The sequence below is a fragment of the Thamnophis sirtalis genome, unplaced genomic scaffold (assembly GCF_051295495.1).
Source record: "Thamnophis sirtalis isolate CommonGarterSnake01/CBP01778 unplaced genomic scaffold, rThaSir2_p1.2 scaffold_1, whole genome shotgun sequence".
Classification (NCBI taxonomy): domain Eukaryota; kingdom Metazoa; phylum Chordata; class Lepidosauria; order Squamata; family Natricidae; genus Thamnophis; species Thamnophis sirtalis.
Genome location: NW_028261381.1, coordinates 149,995,620 through 150,018,521, shown reverse-complemented (window position 1 = coordinate 150,018,521; position 22,902 = coordinate 149,995,620). Strand labels below are relative to the sequence as shown.

The following is a 22,902-nucleotide window of genomic DNA, read 5'->3' as shown; positions in this document are numbered from 1 at the left end:
AGTTTTTGTTTCTGATTTTTCCAAACTAAACGCACTGCTCTCTGTTCATTTGATGACATTCATTGTGCCAAGATCATCTTGAATTTTCTTTCTGTCTAGTTTAATAGGGGAGTTCAGTTTTGTGTAGAACTGAATGTGTAGAACATTTAGCTAAAACTCTTACCCCTGACATGCTATACTTTTATTTGTATAGAATTTAATTTTTTTTGCTTAGTGGAGAACCAATTTATAACACTTCTTCCCAATTTATTACATTTACTGTATGTGTGTAGGGATTTAAGGGAAGGGGAGTATTCATTCAAAAGCTAAAACCATGGCTAACTTTAGAGGTTCGTGATGGCAAACCTATGGCATGCATGCCCAAAGTGGCACACGGAGCCATGTTACTTGGAACTGGTGGTGTTGCCTCTTCTTCTTCCGGGTTTTTGTCATGCATGCACACACAATGATTACCTGGCCTTCATGTGTGCAACAGTGCCGGAAACTGGAAGAGATGGTCTTCTGTTTTCCAGCGTGAGCGTGCGTGCTGGCCAGCTGATCATCGCATGTGCATGAGTGCCAGTAACTGGAAGATTAGCTGGTGCATGCGTGTCGGAAACTGGAAGTTCATTTTCCAGTTCCGAAAAGATTTGCCATCACTGTTGTAGGTGATGGAGGTACAGAACATTTATTTATTTATCATATGTAAAACCAGCTTGCCATTGCAATGGGATAATATGAAAATATAAGAGGTGGAAGAAGTGTGTAAATTCACATTATATTTGCCTCTAGTGCTATCAATGGACTCAGTGGCTATTGAATTAGATCCCTTAATAAAAAGCTTTGTAACATTTTGCTCTGAGCTCCTTTGGATCAGGCTTCAAGGGGCTGATCAAACAGGTTTATCAAGTGGTGCAGGCAATTTATGTGAATACCGTAGATGTTGTTGTAGGGAGAAACTCTCCACAAAAGCTGGGTAGACTTTCTTGAGTAACAGTCTCAGAGAAAACAATGTATGCGGGGGAGGGCAGGGGGAAGGCTGTGCATGGCTTCATTATGTCCAAGGCTGGAAAAGAAATTTTGATTACCGATTGTAAGTACAAAAGCATTTTAAGTGATTTGGATGTCAGCTGAATCTGGTTTTTTAAGCATTAAAGGCCTTTCCCCCTTTACGACTTCAGCAACATTTCCATTTGTGTTAGCTACTTACTAACGTGATTTTATCCCCTAGGTTTTGCATTTTAGTACAAATTTAGAATTTACATATATCTATGCACATGCACAACTGTATTCTTCCCACAGCCCTTGGAGCTGTGGGAATATGGTGTTATTAAAGAAGGCTAGGTTCAGTAATGAGTCTTGGCACCTCTTGCAAAATTCTTTTTTTGAGAAGTTCTGTTTTTGCTCACCGACATAAAAGAGATTAAAAATTTATACTGTAGGAAGATGAAATCTATATTTGTTCCTGAAAATGAAAATCAAAAGGCATCTCCGTCACTCTTAGAGAACAACTGATGAGGAAGTTCTCCTCCCTTATTTTATATCTCTTGGATAACTTCCATGAATCAATCAGCCTTCCCAATTACTGCCTTTCCAACATGAGTTTGCATAGCCTGTCATTACCAGCCAACATCTTCATGATGACTTACACAGCCATGTTTCTTGAAGAAAATGGAGGTTGTGGGTTATAGTCCATCACATCTATAGGGTACAAGGTTGGCAACAACACATTTCATTCACTTAACATGACACTATATCAGGTCCAATTCAGATTGATATATTTTGGCTTAGTCAGATATACTTCAGGCTTGTGTGCTTTGTTGTACACAAAAAATATGAGCACCATAGCGGGTCTTGTCCATTATTCTGCTCCCACAATGACCAATCAGGTGCTCCTAGAAGCCTTGAAAATGTCTACTAAGGAAATGGCATCCACTTTATGTTCATATTTCTGAGCTACTGGTATTGTATATGTTCATATTTCTGAGCTACTGGTATTCAGATAGTGGACTGAGTACTTTACTAATTTTTGTAAAATTATCTTTCGTTTGGTTTATTTTGTTTTGAAACAATATAACCATCTAACATAGAAACCTAGTGTGGAAGAGGCAATTTAAAACATTGACCCTAAGTAATTGCTCAGTTAGTGAGGGATCTAGTGCAGGGATGTCAAACTGAAGGCCCACGGGCCAGATCCGGGCCGCGGGGTGCTTAAATCTGGCCTATGGGGCCACCCTGGAAATAGTGAAGGACCAGCCCGCAGTGTCTCTGTCAGAGAAAACAGGCTTCCAATCTCTGTTTTCGGCTGGGACGGCCGCCTGCAGCTGTCTGCCAGCGAAAATGGAGCTTGGGAGTTTGGGAGCCCGTTTTTGATGGCAGAGGACTCGGGCCGCCACAGGCGCCCCTGACATGGGTGATGTCAAGCTGGCCTTCCCCCCCCCCCCAGGTCAAACACAACCTTGTTGTATCCCTCATTGAAATCGAGTTTGATACCCGTGATTTAGTGCATTTCTAATATGGATATATACATCCAACCTCTATTTGAACATATCTAGGTAAGGGAAGAGATGTGATAAATCCCTTCATAATTGATTCTTTTGATTTTCAACAAGTTTTCTCTAACATCCAGTTAACATCTGTCTTCCTGCTACTTGAATCTATTGTTTCATATCCTGTGTTTTAGGATCACAGAGATCACAGAGGTCATGGGCCTCCATGCGACACTGTGCTTTCCTTCTCAATCATCTATTCTCAAAACATTACATTTTCTCAACTGGTCTGTGTAGGATTTAATTTCCAGGCCTTTGATCATTCCTGCTCTTGTTCCTCACACTGACTCCGGATGTCTGGACCTTCTTAAAACGTGCTCATGTCCAAGCTTGAGTGGGATTGTTTCTTCCTGTTGTCTGGAAACAATGCTACTCTTGACATATCCCAAATCTTACGTTTAGCTCTTTAGCAACCACATCACGCTGCAAACTAAGAGCTTTGTCACAAAAGATGCCTTAATAATCATTCTTCTGCTGTATTCCTGCATCATTGTTTTGATTTTTATATTGTATGGACTGCTTAAGTACTCTTTAATAGTATTTCCAGTAAAGTACTTCTTTTGCTGTTATGTGGCACCATTCGACAGCACCTTAACAAGTGCAAAGTGTCTTAGGCTCAGTCATCCATTATCCCTGAGATGGAGAGCCAACTCACTGTAGTTATTAAAGGTGCTAGGCTAGAAGCTGGGAGACTGTGAGTTCCAATCCTAACACAGGTTGGCCGGGTAACTTTGGGCTTGTTGGGTTATCTTAGCCTTAGAGAAAATACAGCTACAAATAGCAATAGCAGTTAGACTTATATACCGCTTCATAGGGCTTTCAGCCCTCTCTAAGCGGTTTACAGAGTCAGTATATTGCCCCCAACAACAATCCGGGTTCTCATTTTACCCACCTCGGAAGGATGGAAGGCTGAGTCAACCCTGAGCCGGTGAGATTTGAACAGCCAAACTGCAGAACTGCAGTCAGCTGAAGTAGCCTGCAGTGTTGCATTTAACCACTGCATCACCTTGGCTCCCTCCCTTCAAATCACTACTGAAAATATTATCAAGAAAGTTGCATGATTTTGTCCATGTAATCAAGAGAATCTGACCTGACCTGAAGGCACAAGAAACAATATAACATCAACAAAATATTTTTGAAGTATCTAGGAATGACTAGGAAGAGAACATATACACAGAGTAGGAGTTGGCATTGGCGATAGTATCCCAGCTTCTCAAATATACATATATTTACTTGTAGGATCCATTCTGAGTCAGTCACCGGGACCAGATGTTCATTCTTCCAAGCTTTTGGACTTATGCTGGAGCCCGTCTCCATGGAATTTCTCTCTCTCCAAAGTATGTGTGTGTGGGAGAGAAGTTCCCTGAGGATGGGCTCCAGCACGAGTCTGAAAGCTTAAGAATAAACTTCTGGTGACTGACTCAGATTGGGTCCTGCAACATTATCCTGAAACACATTTATTTGCTTTCCTTGGAAGATATTTACTTGTTCATCTTTATTATTTTTTTTGTAAAGGAAGCTAGGAGAGGGACCTGGGGAGGTATCAAGGGATGTATCTGGAGACATAATATTGTTTGTGGACACTTCACCACTACATTTGTATTAGCAGATATGTCTGATAAGGTTGACTTTGTCATTTGCATGCCAAATTTGTGGCCTTTTGTGCCTTTTCTCCAGAATGGTAATTCCTTTGCTGATTAAATGCACCACTTAAAAGCCAGTTAACCCCCCCAAAGAACAGGTGTTTGACCAAACTGAAAGAACCTGTTAATCGTGCCCTTGATGTACGTAATAGAAACTCTGACTTAGTCATCAGCAGTAGAGGATTTCCAAGGCACATAAACATATGCATGCACACTTCTTGCTAAGAAACGGGCAGATACTGGTACTTGTGCAAAGCATCCACTGAAGTGGAAGATCAAGTACAACCAGTTGATGTGAGACAATTAAACTTGGCATTTTTCCATTAAAACAATTCTTATACTGATGGAGATGAGAGGAACAAATGAAATGCTAGCAGCTAAACCTTAATTAACCTGAAAAGAAAAGAGAAAAGAAAAGATCCTATAATATAAGATGTTTGGTTTATGTAAGAGTCACATCTTTAGTTCTAGAGAAGCAGCATTCACAGCGGACAATGCCTTTGGGCCAGTGGTGGGTTCCTACTGGTTCGGACTGGTTCGGCTGAACAGGTAGTGGTTTGGCGGCCTGAGTTGCTGGAACCGGCAGTGACCCAGGTCTGCCACACCCCCGAACCGGTCCCCCGGTCAGCGCCGTCGGTGCCACCATCTTCTTTTTTGGTTCTGTGCATATGCAGTACAATTTTAATTGCACTGTGTATGCACGCACAGCACACAACAAGCACACACATGTGCAAAGCATGCACACAAGTGAACTGGCAGTAGTGCCTGCTGGAGCCCACCCCCTGGGTTGGGCCATGTACACCTCATGTTTTTTGGTTATTGCTATGCAGTTCCTCAGTTAATTGCCTAATTAATTTCTATTTTGTATCTGAACCAGAAGTTAGAAAGAGTGCCGCAGCACTTTTTCAGACCAACTAATTTTTATTAAAAAGAATACACTTTCATGCTTTTCAATGAAATTTGTCATATAGGAATCCAAAGGATTCAGGAAATTAATCCTTTTTATATTTATATTTATTTATTGTAGTGTCACTCAGGTTTTAGAATCCAGTTGTTTCCTATTAAAGATCCCATTGAAAATCAAGAGGTATAATTTTAAATGATCTAAGAAAGGAGAATATTTGTAGATCAGGGTTGACATGAGGGGTCCTTGGTGCAGAGGTGGGCTTCAGATAATTTAACAACTGGTTCACGGCGATTTCATGTGTGCGGCTTCCAGCACACCTTCTCGAGCAGCCGCGGTGAGGCACGGAAATCAGCTGGGCTGCATGGGCAGGGTGAGCGAGCCAGAGAGTGAGAAATATAGGACAAGATAGCACTGAAACAGGCGGGCAGGCCCAGCCAGGGGTTGGAACTACCGGTTCGTCCGAACCGGTCCGAACTGGCAGAAGCCCACCTCTGCCTTGGTGCACCAAGAAGCACTGATAATGTTACCTAGTTTGGGTAATGAAACATTTCAAATGACCTGGTTGATTATATGGGATATATGGCATTCCCAGGAGTCTTATCCAACACTAATGTTCAAAAGCATCAATTCTCTTCCTGTGCTGCTTCTTCAAAGACCAACATTCACTTCCACAGTGTCTCACAGGGAATATCATTCCTTGCATAACTGTGATCTCTGTGGGTAGAGATATATCACAACATCTGAATATCTTTTCTAAAAAAAATTGAAATCTAAATTAATCTAGTTTAACTTAAACAGATTTATTTAATACACCATATTTTTCAGGGTATAAGATGCACCTTTTTCCCTCAAAAAAGAGGCTGAAAATCTGGGTGCATCTTATACACTGAATACAGGAAAGTGCTCCTGGGGGCTGGGGAGGACAGAAATGAGTGGAAAAGGGCAGTTTCTTGCTCATTTCCCCCCCTAAACCGCAGGAGCACTCTACAAGCCTCCTAAAGGCTATGCATGCCCGTTTGTTTGCCAAAAACTCCATTTTTGCAAAAAAAGTGCCATTTTTAGGAGGTCTGCAGAGTGTGAAAACTTTTTTTTAATTTGCCTCTTCAAAACCTTGGTGCGTCTTATACTCCGGTACATCTTATATTCCAAAAAATATGGTAATCAATTTATAAGATGCCTCAATCATTGTAGCAGTTCTAGGCATCCCTTTACAAACAACAGCAACCAAGAAAATATTCAGTGGTAAGCTTAACGCCCTGCCTTTGGGAAATAACCAGCATAAATGCGAGCAATTGGTCTGAAAAAAGTGTGGTGACAACTCTTCCCGCTGTCCCAAGGAGCCAAGCCTTCTCAAGAATTGGGGCCATCTGGACTTGTGGGGGGGGGGGGGAGAGGGGAATGGGATTGCTGTTCCTGAAGCAGTAATGGGCTCAGAGAAGACCTGTGCCCACAGCCCACCGAATTAGCTTTGTTTTCATGATGGAACTTTAATGTGGGATGCTGAAGCATTCTGACCCTGCAGAATTCACCAACCAGACAAAAGCAATCTGTAAAGAGAAATATAAATGTTGCTGGTCTGTAATTAAATCTCAACCTAACATAAAAATGATTTCCCGCTGACTTCCTTTCCCTCTCCTCAACCTTTATAGACACACAAAACAGCAGGCATACAAAAAGGGAAGTCTGTCAAGGGAAAATCAGAGTAATGATGGTAATGATTCTTTTCCTATGCACACAAGGCTCTATGGAAAAACAGTGTTTAGGGAGGCTTTTTTCTGCCTGTTTTTCTCTTAGCTCAGACATTTAAAAAGTAGAGTTTATTCAGTTTTTAGTGGAGGAAAAGTACAAATTAAGCCAAGGCCGAAGCAGTTGGCATTTAAGGCAAACTCTTTCTGAGAGGCAGCTTCATTGAAAGGAAAGGAATCAGCATTTGAAGCCAGATGGAGGGGTGGGTGGGTGGGAACATTTGTCCTGTGATTGGAAGGGATACTCATTCTCAGTTCAGCGGTTCAAATCTCACCGGCTCAGGGTTGACTCAGCCTTCCATCCTTCCGAGGTGGGTAAAATGAGGACCCGGATTGTTGTTGGGGGCGATATGCTGACTCTGTAAAACCGCTTAGAGAGGGCTGAAAGCCCTATGAAGCGGTATATAAAAATCTGCTATTGCTCATTAATGTACCCACAATTTTCTGCGTTCACCTACTAACATCTGATGCCTTCCACCTGTATTGGACACCAGATGAAATGACCATCGTGGTAGAGGATAATGGAGTAGCATCAGCGGTGGGATTCACTTACCTTCCCTACCGGTTTGCAAATGTGAGCATGCACGTGCTTCACTTTCACACACCGTGTCTGCGCATGCACACTGCCTTCTGTGCATGCACTGTGCTTGCGCATTACGTCGGGGTGGGTGGGGTCTCGTAGCCTCCAATACTCCAAACTGGAGAGAACTGGCTGAATATCACCTCTGAATAGCATTCATCTGCAGACAAACAATTTGGGAACATTGACTTCAGTTCTCCATCATCTGTGTTTTTTTTTTAAAAAGATTACCTGCCCATGTTGACACTCATGATAGGACAGATTAAACCTGGGACATTTTGCATACTGAGCTGATCCCCTCTGCTCCCCTCCTTTGTTTGTCCTTGGAAATCCCTTGCAATCCGCACTGAATCAAATGGACAAATAAAGCCAATACAATTCTAGGCTGCATAAACAGAAGGATAGAATCAAGACCATGTGTTAATACCACTGTATAATGCCTCGGTAAGGCCATTCTTGGAATATGGCATCCAGTTTTAAAAAAGGTATGGAGACTCCAGAAAGAGTGCAGAGAAGAGCAACAAAGATGATTAGGGGACTGGAGGCTAAAACATATGAAGAACAGTTGCAGGAACTGGGTATGTCTAGTTTAATGAAAAGAAGGACTATGGGAGACGTGATAGCAGTGTTCCAATATCTCAGGGGCTGCCACAAAGAAGAGGGTGTCAAGCTGTTCTCCAAAGCACCTGAGGGTAGGACAAGAAGCTATGGGTGGAAACCAGTGGTGAAATTCAAAATTTTTAACTACCAGTTCTGTGGGCGTGGCTTGGTGGGTGTGGCAGGGGGACGATATTGCAAAATCAGAAATTCCCACCCCACAACTACTCAAAATTTCCGCTACCGATTCTCCAGAACCTGTCAGAACCTGCTGAATTTCACCCCTGGTGGAAACTAATCAAGGAGAGAAGCAACCTAGAACTAAGGAGAAATTTCATGACAGTTAGAACAATTAATCAATGGAACAACTTGCCTCCAGACACTGGAGGTTTTTAAGAAGAGATTGGAGAACCATTTGTCTGAAGTGATGTAGGGTTTCCTGGCTAAGCAGGGGGTTGCATTAGAAGACCTTCAAGATCCCTTCCAACTCTGTTATTCTATTCTATATTCTATATGCTGTATTATAACACAGTGTATGAAGGAGCTTCACATGCCCCTATTTTATTTCTCAGGTACTTTGAACCTTGCTAGAGCTCCAGCAGTCCAATAACAGTGATTTCATAGTGGCGACTTTTGGATAAAGGAAACCATTGACATGACCTCTGCTGTCTTTTAATGCCACTGTGAGGGAGAGAGTGTATAAATTTTCAATCTGGCACAATGACACCAAGAGTCATTGTAGCTCCATCAGCTCTGTAATCCAGGCTTGGCACCTCCATCTAAACAGTACTTTTTTCAAATGCATACTGAGCTCCATTTAGACCGCCTATTCCTGTCTGTCTACCACCTACTTCTTGCCTCCAGGGTATCACGTTTAGCATTTGCATGCAGAAAATGTTTTGTTTGCTCCCTGGTAGCTTTACTTAAAATATTTCCAGAAACTAGACTGTAAAAGCACTGTGCTCATCTAGGAAAGAAGTGACGAAATAGGAAAAAATAAATGACATACTCTTTCGCACCGAGTCTTCTGTTTTTTGCCCAAGTTAGGAAGATGCATACTGAATTTAAAGTATATAGATCTCCTTAGATGAGAAATGCTGCATTTTTAAGAGATTGTGGCAAAAGCCACATCATTTAGCTTCTGAGAAACTCCGCTTTTAGAGAACAAAAAAACACCCCCATGGTAAATATAGTGTATTTGTGGCGGGACCTGAAAAAAACCAATCTGTCTGCTTATCTGAAACTGCTCCGGGTTGCACAAGACCCAGAAAATGCTTTTGTGTGGTCTTGCAGCCTCCAAAAGGAGTAGGAAAGCAAGCCTAATTTTGCACGCTTTTTAGGGGGCCTTCTTGCATGACTTCCAGAGAGTCTGGAGGTTTGGCATGTCGTTGCAAATGACATGGCGTGTCAGAGGTTTGTCATAGTTGGATTAGGAAGACTGGAGTAGTTTAAGACCAATAAACTAACTCATGGAGATTGACATTTTTCTATAAACTGTAAGGTTATCTTGTTTTGCAGTACAGTATTATAGTCACCTTAACTGAGTATTATGGCCTTTTTATTCCTTACTTTGATTGTGGCATGTAACATGTTTTTCTATCCCATTCTTGGTGTGAGATTTTAGACAGCCACTGCCAATCACAGATAGAGGAAATGAGGCATTACATGCGGCTCTACACCAGGGGTGTCAAACTCAATTTGATTGAGGGCCGCATCAGGATTGTGTTTGACCTTGGGGGTGGCGCGCCTAGAAGAGTGGCAGCCAGCTCGATGTCACTTGTGTCTGTGGGTGGCCTGAATACTCTGCCAGTGAAAATGGGCTCCCGAGCTCCATTTTCGGCTGCGACAGCCTCCTGCAATCCTCTGCCAGCAAAAATAGAGCCAGCTGTTTGCTGTTTGCAGGGCGGCCTTGCAGGCCAGATCTGAGCACCCCGTGGACTGGATCCTTGAGTTTGACACCCCTGCTCTACAGCATTTAGTAAGACAAAAACCTCTTCCTGATGCAAATGCCAGCTTCAGGGAAGGATTTTTTTCCCTCAGGGGTCTATCAGAGAGGAATGGGAGAGAAATGACCCAAATAATTATCTGCCCCATCAGTTGCTGTTTTTGTGTTGTAAAAATAAAAACCAATCATCCAAATACAAAAGTGAATGAAATGTCACTTTAAGCTTGACCCTCAAAATGGATAATATTGGATGAGATGAGCAAAAATTATACGCTGGCTTTCTCCATTCTGGTGTTTCAGACAAATCTTTGCCTGCAGGCTGATATTATTTTAACAGAATATTTTAGTCTGAATAATTACATTAGTATTTATTAGCCCCATGTTGCAGATGGAGATATAAGGCTTAGGGGCAGTAGTAAGACAATATTCTGACTTCATAATAGAAGTGACACATGAACCAGGAAATTTACTAATTTATAAACAATCCCTGGGCTGCTAAATTAAATACAAATGTCTGGTGATTACATGGACATATTACTTTTTTTTCTTGTCAATAAGACAAAATTGATTTCCTATTGCATTTTTCTGAAATGTTTTTTTCACTTCCAATCTAGTCTGTAGATTTGGGATTTCCTCCTGCCCAAATAATAGCTAAGTGTGACATAAGCCAACCCACATAATTTGGGCAGCTAAATGCTTCTGGTAACTAGAATATATCACCGGGAAGCCAAGTATTTGTTATTTGTTTATTAGATTTTTATCCTGCCTTTATTACTTTATTACTTTTGCTATAAGTAACTCAAGGTGGCGAACATACCTGATATTCCCTCTTTGTTTTTATATACAGCAACATCTCAGTGAAGTGGGTTGGGCTGAGAGAGAGAGAGAGAGAGTGACTGGCCCAAAGCCACCCAGCTGACTTTCATACCTAAGGCAAGACTAGAACTCACAATCTCCTAGGTTTGGCCCAGCACGTTCACTACTATATCAAACTGGTATTCAAAATGATCTTTGGATTCTACTAACATAAGTATTAGAATCTGTGGTTGTTTAGTGGATTGCCTCCCTTGATTTTGTGTGACAAATTAATAGAAGAAAAAGAAACGGAAGAGCAGCCAATGCGAATTGCATCAAATTTATTCACAAGGATATACACCTATGTTCCTTGTTTAGGCAAGCAACCCAAGTATTGGCTCTGGATCAAGTGTGCCAGTGGGGCTGCATATAATTTTGGGAGCACATTTCAAGATTACTTATATAATGTGTTGGATCAAGAGCTGCGGTGGTGCAGTGGTTAGAAAGCAGTACTGCAGGCTACTTCTGCTGACTTACAGCTGCCTGCAGTTTGGCAGTTTGAATCTCACCAGCCTCAAGATTGACTCCATCCTTCCATCCTTCCGAGGATGGTAAAATGAGGACCCAGATTGTTGGGGGCAATAGGCTGACTGTAAACCGCTTAGAGAGGGCTGTAAAGCACTGTGAAGCAGTATATAAGCCTAAGTGCTACTACTAAGTGCTAAATCAAGGCATACTTTTACATTGTAATTGAAGGAGACTGTGACCCCTTACATTTGGAATATCCTTATCTTCATCCAGAACAGGGGTGTCAAACTCATGTCACGGTAGCATCACATGACGTATCGGGACTTTCCCCCCCTTCGCTAAACCGGACGTGGGCGTTGCCAGCACGTGATGCAACCAGCCCGCGGACCGGACGTTTGACAGCCCTGATCCAGAAGGTTGTTCTTATTTCCAGACTGCCAAAGTCCCAGTGTTTTGCTTGGTGTGTTTGTGTACTATGCAATGCATCCTGTGCTGCATTACTTTCTGAAGCAGACTGTATTAGTCAACTGTTTGCTAGTCAATTTGTAATTGGAATGTCGCCTATGGCAATGGACCTGCTTTGCACCTATGTTTCAGAACAGAAGAATCTCTAAATGAATTCAGCAAAATAGCTATTGACCAGAGCAGTAGCTGATCACAATGCAAAAGAAGAAGCAAAGAATGAAGGCTTCATAAGAAAATAGAAACTGGCATTTTTATGAAGGGAAAGTTTTTGTTATTTCCATCTGGGACCATTGACAATTGTAGTCTGGGAACTCTAAATTGGAAATTAGTTTTTTCAGTGTGAAAATAAAAATCCGAAGCAAGCATCAGGCTTGGTCATTTATCCCTTCTATTATTGGAAGGCTTCAGGAGCTGCTCTTTCTTCTTTCGATTATAGTTTGTTGGCCATCAGGTTCCAGACCATCTGTGGCTAATCTAGTTTGTTTGAAATAAATTTCAGATGGTAGGTTATGACAGCAGCTCATTTTAATACGGTAGGCTGATAAATTCTAAACTTGCTACATTATAAAAGAGAGGAATAGGAATACACCAGTCTAAACCCTCTGTGGTATATCCCTTCCTGCCATGTATGCGTGTGTATGTGTGTGTGTGTATACATATGTGTGTATATATATGTGTGCATGTAAATGTGTATGTGTATGTCTATGTCTATGTATATATGCAATTTCTGGAGCCCACAATTTCTGGAGGCCACTCATTACCTTAATTGTTCTAGGAAATTTCTGCTTAGTTCTAGCTTGATTCTCTCCTTGATTACTTTCCATCTATTGTTTCTTGTCCTGCCCTCAGGTTCTTTGGAGAATAGCTTGACTCCCTCTTCTTTGTGACAGCTCCTTAAATATTAGAACACTGCTAGTCCTTCTTTTCACTAAACTAGACATTTCCAGTTTCTGCAACCATTCTTTGTATGTTTTAACCTCCCCTAATCACCTTTGTTCCTCTGCTTTCTCTGCTCTCTTCCTAGAGTCTCAATATCTTTTTCATACCGTGGTGACCAAAACTGGATGTAATATTTCAAGTGTGGTTTTACTAAGGGATTATAAAGTGATATTAACACTTCATATGATCTTGAATCAAAACAGATCCTTACAATCCTGTCATTCAGTCCTGGTCAGCAAAAGTCCATTAAGGGCTACCAAAAATAACATCTTTTTTAATCTTGATCAAATAAACCACTTTTTATGTCTTCCTTTATTTTTAACAATCTTGATCTTTAATCCCTTCAAATAATATTGTAAAGCTTGTTTTTTTAAATTTCTGTTTTGTCCCTTCTCATAAAGTTCTCCAGAACTTTAACAGATCTCTTTTGGAAATCCAATAATAGGAAGTTACCCAAGTCGCTTTTTTTGGTTTGACATTTGTACATTCTTTTTAATTATTAAGACATCAGCTGCTTTCATTTGTATATCCAGTTTAACATCTTTTCCCATACCATTCTTGTAGCTTGTCAGTTTTTAAATCCACTTTCAAACCAGACTTAGTCTTGTCTGGTAAAACTTGTTCCTCTTCCAAAACATCTTTTAAAATCAGTCCATTTATAATTGTAGACACTTTTAAAGTTAGTTTCTGGATCCATATGTCACAAATATGCTACAGTATGTCCAGTGGTGGGTTTCAACATTTTTTGGAACCTCTTCTGTAGGTGTGGCCTGCTTTCCAGGTCCACTGGTGGAACCTCTTCTAACCAGTTCGGTAGATTTGACGAACCGGTTCTACCGAATAGGTGCGAACTGGTACAAACCCACCTCTGAGTATGTCCAATGTTAAAGTATTTTGCTCCATTCCGTGTTAATAAATCAAACGTAAGCCTGCTTTCCCTTTAATTGTAACTTTCAATGTTTTCTGATTCCTTCTAGTGTCCAATATTCAAATTCTCATCCTATCATGTTTTCTTTTAAGAATTCCAAAACAAGAACATTTTCCCATGGGAAGGATTCTTATTAATTTCAAAATCTTATTTTAAATTCATCAGGACCCTTAGTTTATTTATAACTTTCCAAAATCAATGCTATTTACTGTTCATTCTAAAAAAAGAGACTTAAAATATTCTTATTTATCTCTAAAACATTCTTTTTCTAAGGAATAAAGGAAGCTCCTGGTACATGTTGTAAGATTTGAAAGGTCTTTAATAGTTGGAAAGCAATTTAAAAGCAATATCCAAAACTGCTTAAGAAATGAAACTTGGCAGAACTTTGTGTCCAGAAGACTACCCTGAAACTGGGGAATTGGTGGGAACCCCTTGACTCCAAGACACTTGGCTCATGGAGCCCACTGCAGAAACCTCAATTCCTGCAGCATATTCACAAGGAGCAGCTGTTGGAATCTCTCCTTTATCTTAGCCAGCCAGAAATCTCTGTCTAGCTATGAATCTTGTCTCAATGCTTCAGAGACGCCGAGCTCAACGTGAATCCTCACTGGAAACCCCATTCTCTCATTTCTCATACAGATGGTGATATCAGAGACATTGCCTCGTTACTTTAGATGAAAAAGAAGAAAGAAATGCATTCATCTGAGAAAAAAGTTTGGCTTACCTTGACGCTTATAGGGTTAAAAATAGGAATTTGCTTAGTAATTTAAATACTACTGAATTTTACAGCAATTATTTTCCAGTCAACTTTTTCTCGGCTCTGGTTGCATATTTAGAGCTCATCAATTTACTCATCTGTTTGTCTGGGGGGGGGTGGTATTCGTCATTGTTTCCGAAAGTCTGACATCAAACCATACTTGGAAACTTGAGGATTCCTAAGTGGTTGTACTGTGCCGGTCTCTCTCCATACTAAACTTGACTTTGTAAATTGTGTCAAGTGCTCCTTCCCCCTTTACAATGGCTTATTCGAATGTTTATTTTGGGCCTGGTTGCAAGTTCAGCCACAAGGAATGGCTGTTGGAAATCACTGAGTCACCTTTCCAGAGAACCCTATTTTGAGACAATTTTAATTGTTGCAAAATGTTACACGTGGTGCGTTAGATTTATATTTATATTTAGCTGTCACATTTTTTTTTAAATCAAGAAGAATAAGAGGGAGCTTTTTATAGAAGGCATGTGATGGGATGACGTGAACTTCAGCAGATGTTTTTGAAATTGCTATAAAAGGAATGGCAAACAAAACGCCCAATTCTGCGATCCTTGAATAAAGAATTGTGTTAAAAACATGACCTTTTTGTGGAAAATAAGTGCGGGACTGATTTTCTTGGGCAGAAACATAATCGCTTTGGGCTGTGTTTTTATCTAAACTGCAAAACAGTGGCAAAGATATATGAGCCATAACTTGGGTCAGCCCATATCTCTCTCTCGGTTTCTGTCTCTCTCTCTGTCTCTGCCTCTCTACATCCATCCATCCATCCACCCACCCACCCACCCACCCACCCACCCACCCACCCACCCACCCATCCATCCATCCATCCATCCATCCATCCATCCATCCATCCATCCATCCATCCATCCACATAAGTATCAAACTGTTTTTGACACATTATAAGTACAAGGATTCTAACACAGTCCACATAATCTTTGATATGTGATCATAATGGAGGCTAGAATTTCCATCATAAATCATTGTGTATCCAGATCTGATTTTACAACCATTCTCTATCACAATGTTTCTCAACCTTGGCGACTTTAAGTCCTGTGGACTTCAACTCCCAGAATTCCCCAGCCAGCGAGAGCTGGCTGGGGGATTCTGGGAGTTGAAGTCCACAGGACTTAAAGTCACCAAGGTTGAGAAACACTGCTCTATCAGTAAATTCCTACTACCATTTAATTTTGCCAATTTTGGATTTGTAATGATTGGGGAGTGGGGGGTGGGAGGAGACAATGAGGAGATTTAAGAGGAGTGGGTGTTGCTTACTTGCTTTACTCAAGCCGTAATTATCTGAATGTGCTTATATATCAGTATTATCTATTGTTTAAAAAACCCTTTCTTCCCCTCCAGATTATTTGGCTTGTTTTTTTAGGGCCTAATGCTAGGAATGCCTTAGAAAATGCATTAATTTTTACATACTCCGGGGGAGCCTTCCTCAGCATAATGTTCCCCTAGATACTGAGATTACAATTCTCATAATCTTTATGCAGAGGTCTATATACTCATAGACACAATGACAATTGTAAAGTCATCCTGCTTAGAACACAGTGTAGGGAACATGGTACCACCTAGATGTTTTGGGACTGCAGTTTTTATAAGATCCAGCAAGTATGGCCTGCAATTACTTATTTTGAAAATTGTAATCCAAAATATCTTTGCTGTAAAGCAGGAGTGTCCAGATCCAGCCCAAAGGGTGTTTAGATGTGGCCCATGGGGCCACCCTGGAAACAGCAAAGGACCGGCCATTGGTGCCTCTGCCAGTGAAAATGGTGCTCAGGAGTGCTGTGGGCAGCCTTCCCAAGCTCCTTTTTTGCTTCCAGAATATTGCAGGAGGCCACTGCAGCCAAAAATGCCTTAGAAAATGCATTAATGAGCTTGGGAGCCCATTTTTGCTGGCAGAGTGCTCGGGCCACCACAGGTGCCCTCAACACATGTGAAGTTGAGCTGGTCACACCCACCCTGGCCACACACCCCCAAGGTCAAACACAACCCTGATGTGGTCCACAATGAAATCAAGTTTGACACCCCTGCTGTAGAGAGTGCTTTAGGATCTCAACCACTTGAGGAGTAGATACATCTTGACTCAAGATGTAAATTTGTATGGATTTAAACAGTGCACATTGTTCTTTTCTTTGAAACGTGTGTGAATCTGAAGTTTGGCAGTCAAGATGTTCTAACTTCTAATGCAAACATACCCAATTGTAGATTGATTGACATCTGGATATTGTGTTTACTTTTGTTTGTTTGTTTGTTTGGGGGAAAGGTTATTGATTAATTTATATATGATTTATATTTGCTGTGATAAGTACAGTATATTTATTGGCTAACCTCCAGGAGTTTTTGTAGCATGCAGTCTCTACCAGTCAAATACAGAACTATTGTTTAGGTCCAGATATGAGAGCTTAAGACTTTGCCACCTGTTCAAAAGAGATGCTTCACAAATGTTCATGTAAGTGTATCTGGTGCATTAAAACTCCCTTCAAAGTTTCCATAACGTTTTTGACACTGCATAGACAGTCCTTTTACTGAGATCGCCAACAAAACAAAATAATTGTGGATGCACATGGAGTCAAGTAGGGACAGTTTTCCAAAGGAGGGCTTTGCTTGTGCATAGGTAAATTCAAATGCTTTCCACAACAACAGCAGATATATGGGATTGCTGTTAACATAGATGTTTTCTGCATGGGTATCCACAGGGTTTGGGGACCATATGCTGAAATGATTGCAATAGGTTTTTTTAATATATAATTTTTTTTATTTTATTTTAATACGAACAATCCATCTTCCATTAAACAGTGTGTCATCTGGATACAAATATATTGTGCAATAACAGTTAAAATTTACAACCATACTCATTATTTGTCTGTTCATAACTTGATACTAATATACATAATGTATCTGATACTATAACAATCCTCTTTTTAAGTTATTTAATTCTATTAATATATTTTCTATGTTCTATATTTCTCCAGTCTATAACAATCCTCTTTTTAAGTTATTTAATTCTATTAATATATTTTCTATGTTCTATATTTCTCCAGTCTATTTTCATTTCTAACTTTCATATTTAGCCATCAATAGAATAGTTCCCATATGCTATAATATTTTGTTTGCGCCTTCTCTTTAATTGCAAGTGTTAACCTGTTCATTTCTGCACATTTTAATATTTTCCTAATCACATTCTCATCTGTAGTAATCTCTTCACTTTTCCAATGTTTTGCAAATACAATCGTAGCTGCTATTATTGCATGAATAATCATGAAATGATCGCAATGTTGTGATGCAGTCTTCACCACTTTTGTACACACATTGTGATATGACGTGCATGTAGATAATGGAGGTGCTTATAGTGCAACATCACAACATTTGTTTCATTGCTCGGATGAACCTGTCTCGTTGGACAAATGCTTTTTTTTCTACTTTTTGCGGTGAAATCCTGAACTCAGATCCAAATCTAATTCTTAACATCTTATCTTCCAGATCATTGTCAAATTGTTACTAATGGGGTTACATCTAATATGGCCTTTTTATTTCCAAACCGCATTTGACAATTTCTCCCTTTTTCTTCTCTTCTCTTGCAGGTGGACCTGGAACCTGAAGGGAAAGTATTTATAGCAATAACCCTCTCAGGCAACTTCACTGAAGGTAAGAGATATACTGTACCTTTTCTCTCTAGTCTAATAATTGTTACTAGTAATGCTTCCACACACCATAGCATGACATTAAGCTCCAATTGCAACAGATGTAAAACTTGAATAAAGAGAAGAATGTTATAATTGCCAAATTATGCATGCTTTGTTGGAATGGAGAAAAACTTGCATTGGACACCTATAGTAACTCTTAGTAACTATCTTCATAATAAGATAGCTGAGGAACAGTGGCTGGCTAAAAATCTACTAAGCAGATTTGTAATTCATAGGAAGATCTGAACTGGGGACTTGGTTGCTCGCATACCTAGCTGTCAGTTTCCCTCTTAGTTGGGCTTTTTGAAGCTTCCCAGACAAACCAGAGGGTATGGTTAATTTAGAATATTTATTGTACCCTAGACTGAAACCATAGCAACATTTTTTTTACTGCCAAAATAAGCTTGCCCTACTGTCTTATGTCCTCCTCAGTGCTTCTTTCTCCTAACTTCTCTGGAAGCTAACAAACACATTGTATTGCATTTATCATGGTTAATGTGAAATGGCAATTAGTTAGTGATCTATTTGACATTTCTCCATAAGGAAACTCTCCCAAAATGTGTCCCTGACTAACCCCCTCGGTACAGGCCATCTAGAAAACAGTGAGGACAGCCTTCTTCTGAAAGGCCTTTGGTGACTGAAGGTCATCTTGCAAAAGGGATTGGATGAACATTGATGGGAGTTTTACTTATGATGATTTTTTTTTTGAACTGTTATAGATTGTTCTGCCACAGATGTGGTATAATCAATAATTAGTGTGGACTTGCTTTTTTGCAGGCCCATAATATCCTGCCAACCTAGCAGTCAAAAGCACGTAAAAATGCAAGTAGAAAAACAAGCACCACCTTTGGTGGGAAGGTAACAGCATTCTTGTGTGCCTTTGGTGTTTAGTCATGCCAGCCACATGACCACAGAGACGTCTTTTGACAGAGCTGGCTCTTCGGCTTTGATATGGAGATGAGCACTGCCCCCTAGAGTCAGGAACGACTAGCACATATGTGCAAGGGGAACCTTTACCTTTACTATCCTTGGTGATGTCAGTTTGTACTTTTTGCCATACTCTGTAGCCTTTTCATTCATACTTATGCCTACATCTTACTTTCTTGCAGGTATTTCTCATTGCCCCTCCAAAAAGTTCAGACTATCTTCTTTCAGACTTATACTTTCTTTTTATCTTAATTTTACAGACACACGAGATAACTTTTTTCTTCCTTTCATTTGTTAATTCACTATTCCATATGCCATTGATGAATGGAGGCTTTCTCATGATGCATTTCATTTACTTACTTACTCCTAACATTTGCATCCATCTCCTTTCTTATTCCTTAAGTAAAATAGAGAAGCTGTAGATTGGGTTACCAGTCTTAACTCAAAGCCCTGGTTTTCCTTAAGCACACATATGATATTCTATGCACATTGTGCTACATCTCCATTTCTCATGGAAAGAATTATTCAAAGGAGAGCTTCAAGATATTTTTTTTATTTCCCCCTCCCCCAATTTTTCTGTAGCAGATCCTGGACAGGAAGGGACAAACTTTTACAAAAGAAAGGAAGTTGACAGGATGGTGTGCTTGTGGACAGCTTGAATGTCATTATTAAAAAAATTAAAAACAATGTTTCTATTAAAGAAAAAACCCTGCTATAATTTAGAGATGGGATTAAATTAAAAAGTTTTGCCCGAACCATGAATTCTCCTTATGAATTCAAATTGGAGAAAAGCATTTCTTCTTCCATTCTTCTGCTTGTGGAAGGATGCAGGAGAGGAAGAAGGTATACAGTAAACAATGTGTAACCAGAGAAACTTGTATTACAGTCTTATTTCCATATAGAAATCTTACTACAGCGTGCCATTGCGTTAACCTGGGATGGGCTTTCTTTGGCACTGGGTTCCAAATCCAGGATGTTGCAGGAGAGGAAAGTTAGTGACTCAGGAGGGGAGTAGCAGTGTTGTAAAGACACAGGAATAGGCGGTGCTGTTTTCAGTTCAGTATAAGTCCAACCCTTCACCGTTGAAGAAAGCTGTTGAGTTGCAGCTTGAAAAGGAAGCTTGGTGTATGCCATTCAATTCAATTCTACGAGTAGCGAAGAGTGTATAAAGATATTGAGGGCTGAAATCTGCTGAGTCATTTCAACTTTCTCTAAGTTTTTGGTATCAGACAGTTGCAAGCTAGAGAAGTCCGAGATGAACTTGAAACCTGGAATAAAACAAGTTACAAAGGAGGGATGCATCAACTGCAGCTCCATATGCTCCCTGCAAACAAATGCTCTTAATTGTAAAGTTTATTGTGCAGGAAGGAGAAAATTATGTTGTAAGGAGAAAATTATTAGAAATATGTAAGGAGTAACACAGGAGAAGGAGAATTCAGACTTACAGTTGAAAATCCATAAAGTGGCCAGGCCTCTTGGTCTTTCATTTAGAAGCAAAAACGTGTGGTTGTGTGGTTATTCCAGGAAGGTGCTGCAAAGGAGAAGCAGCCTCTTCAGAAAGAGCTGTGCTTCTTTAGAGGGTGAGGGGAAAACTTATTAGCAAAAGAGAAGAGAAACAGGTCAAATTTTTACATTCACCTATGAAACAATAAATGCATACCAAGCAATTCAGTGCAGAAAACTGAAGGCTGAATCCAAAGACATCGGCAGTAAGCAAAACTTGTCCTTGTTCCTGATCCTGGGTGGCTTGGCCTCAACCCCCATCAACAGGGATCTTGCTGACTAATTTGGGGTGCTGCTTGTGAATACAGAATGGAGATGTGCAAGTTCTTGCAGGGTTCCCTAACACATCCACATATATCAAATCTCCTAAGAATGGACATGTCAGCCCTTCTAGGTAGGCCAGATCAAGAAGAAGATATTGCAGGGATTCCAAGAATGCTGCTTCATTATTGCAGATCAAATGCACAGAATCTTGAAAGCCTGTTCCAAATTTCTCACTTTTCCATCTTATACCAAAGAAAATGAAAGGGAGGCTCTTTTGAGTTGCTCTTTCATACATCCTTCTGACCCAGAACTGTGTACGTAATTTCCTCTCTAAAACCTTCATAGTGGTTCGCTCTTTCTCTCCCATCCTCCTCAACAGGTTTATTGTTCCCTCCCAACGGGAACTCCAAATTCCTTTACAGGACATTATCAATAAGACCAGTGACTGCTCCTCATGTCTGCACTAGGCATGGTCTGCAGCAGTGGTGGGATACAATTTTTTTTTACTGCTGGTTCTGTGGGTGTGGCTTTGTGGGCGTGGCAGGAGAAGGTTACTGCAAAATCCCCATTCCCTCCGCACCCTACTAACCTGCTTTCCAGCTCCGTCCTCCTGTTAAGGGCAACAAAAGAAGATCAACTGGGAGGCAACAGGCCAGAGCCAGCCTATTTGCTGGTTCTCCGAACTACTCAAAATTTCCACTACCGGTTCTCAGAACCTATTAGAACTGGCTGAATACCACCTCTGGTCTGCAGCATTAATTAGATTTTGCTCTTGCTGAAAATTATGCATGTTCATAGTCCCAGCCTTGATCTTACAACATATAATAGAGACCTATCGGGGTCTTTTTCAATGGAGTCAGGGCCCCCCAACAAGGTGATGGAACTATTCTGAAGTATAGTTCAGAATTTGGAATGATGAGATGAATCCAGATTTTTTTTAATTCAAGGCAGGAAAATGAATAAGATAAAATATACTGGCAAATTGTTTCAGCATTTGAAGTTTCCAACCCTTACTAGGCTGTTCTTTTCAATGGTCAAAGACAATGGAGCAAAAAATATATCAAGGTAAGATGTATCAAGGACAAAATGGATGGCAGTGTTGAAGGTTCAAGTGAATATGTCCCCAAGCCTCTCAGTGTTTTGGAAAGGTTCTGGGCCACCCAATGCTGGTTTAAGTTAATCACCAACTCAATGTTCCTAGGATTGTCTCCTTTGTGGGGGGTTGTTGTATGTAATTTGGAGAGAGAGAGAGATCACATTTCTCTTTCCTTCTGAAGATAAGAGCCAAGGTAGCACAGTGCAGGGGTGGGTTGTTGCCGGTTTTACTACTGGTTCGCAGCCTGCATGTGGTAGAGGTGCGCTGCACATGTGTACACTGTTCAATATAAATTGTTCTTCGTGCATGCGCAGAACAATTTACAGTGAAGTGTGCCCACGCAGTCACTAAAAACCAAAATGGTGGTGGCCCAGTGGCAGCGAGGGAACCGATTTGGGGGCATGGCAGGCCTGGGTTGCTGCCGGTTCTGTGACCCAGGCCTGAATTCCACTAATGTTTCAGCTGAACGAGGCCGAACCAGGAGCAATCCATCTCTGGTGCAGTGGTTAGAGTGCAGTACTGCAGGCTACTTCAACTGACTGCTAGCTGCAGTTTGGCAGATCAGCAGTTCAGTGGTTCAAATCTCACCAGGCTCAAGGTTGACTCAGCTTTCCATCCTTCCGAAGTGGGTAAAATGAGGACCCAGATTGTTGGGGGCAATTTGCTGACTCTAAACCGCTTAGAGAGGGCTATAAAATCACTATGAAGTGGTCTATAAGTCTAGGTGCTATTGCTTTTGCTATAACTGGATGATAAATTAATTCACTGGACAGAAGGCCTTGAAACCATATCCAGCATGTAAACCATGTGACATGTAGAAGTAGAAAATATGAAATTATGTGGATGTTAAAATAGCTGGTTTGAAGAACTGGAAGAAATTAATGGTAAGTTTTTTAAAGGGAAAAAAGACTAATCATTCAGTTCAAGAATACTTTAAAAAAATGTTATTCCAGGAACTGCGGTTGAGTTTATTTAATCAACAATAACATTAACATAAATTAAAGGTTTATAAAAAAATACAAAACCCTTAATAAATATAAGGTACTGTAAAATA

The 22,902-nt window shown here is 40.5% G+C and overlaps 1 protein-coding gene across 1 annotated transcript in view; it reads left to right on the top strand.

Annotated features, from left to right (window-relative positions):
- PRKCH (protein kinase C eta) overlaps window positions 1-22,902 on the top strand; it is a 94,232-nt gene that overhangs the window by 20,875 nt on the left and 50,455 nt on the right. The window contains exon 2 of the mRNA XM_087727515.1: window positions 17,957-18,020. Coding sequence (XP_087583641.1) covers window positions 17,957-18,020 — 64 coding nt within the window. The remainder of the gene's footprint in view (window positions 1-17,956; window positions 18,021-22,902) is intronic.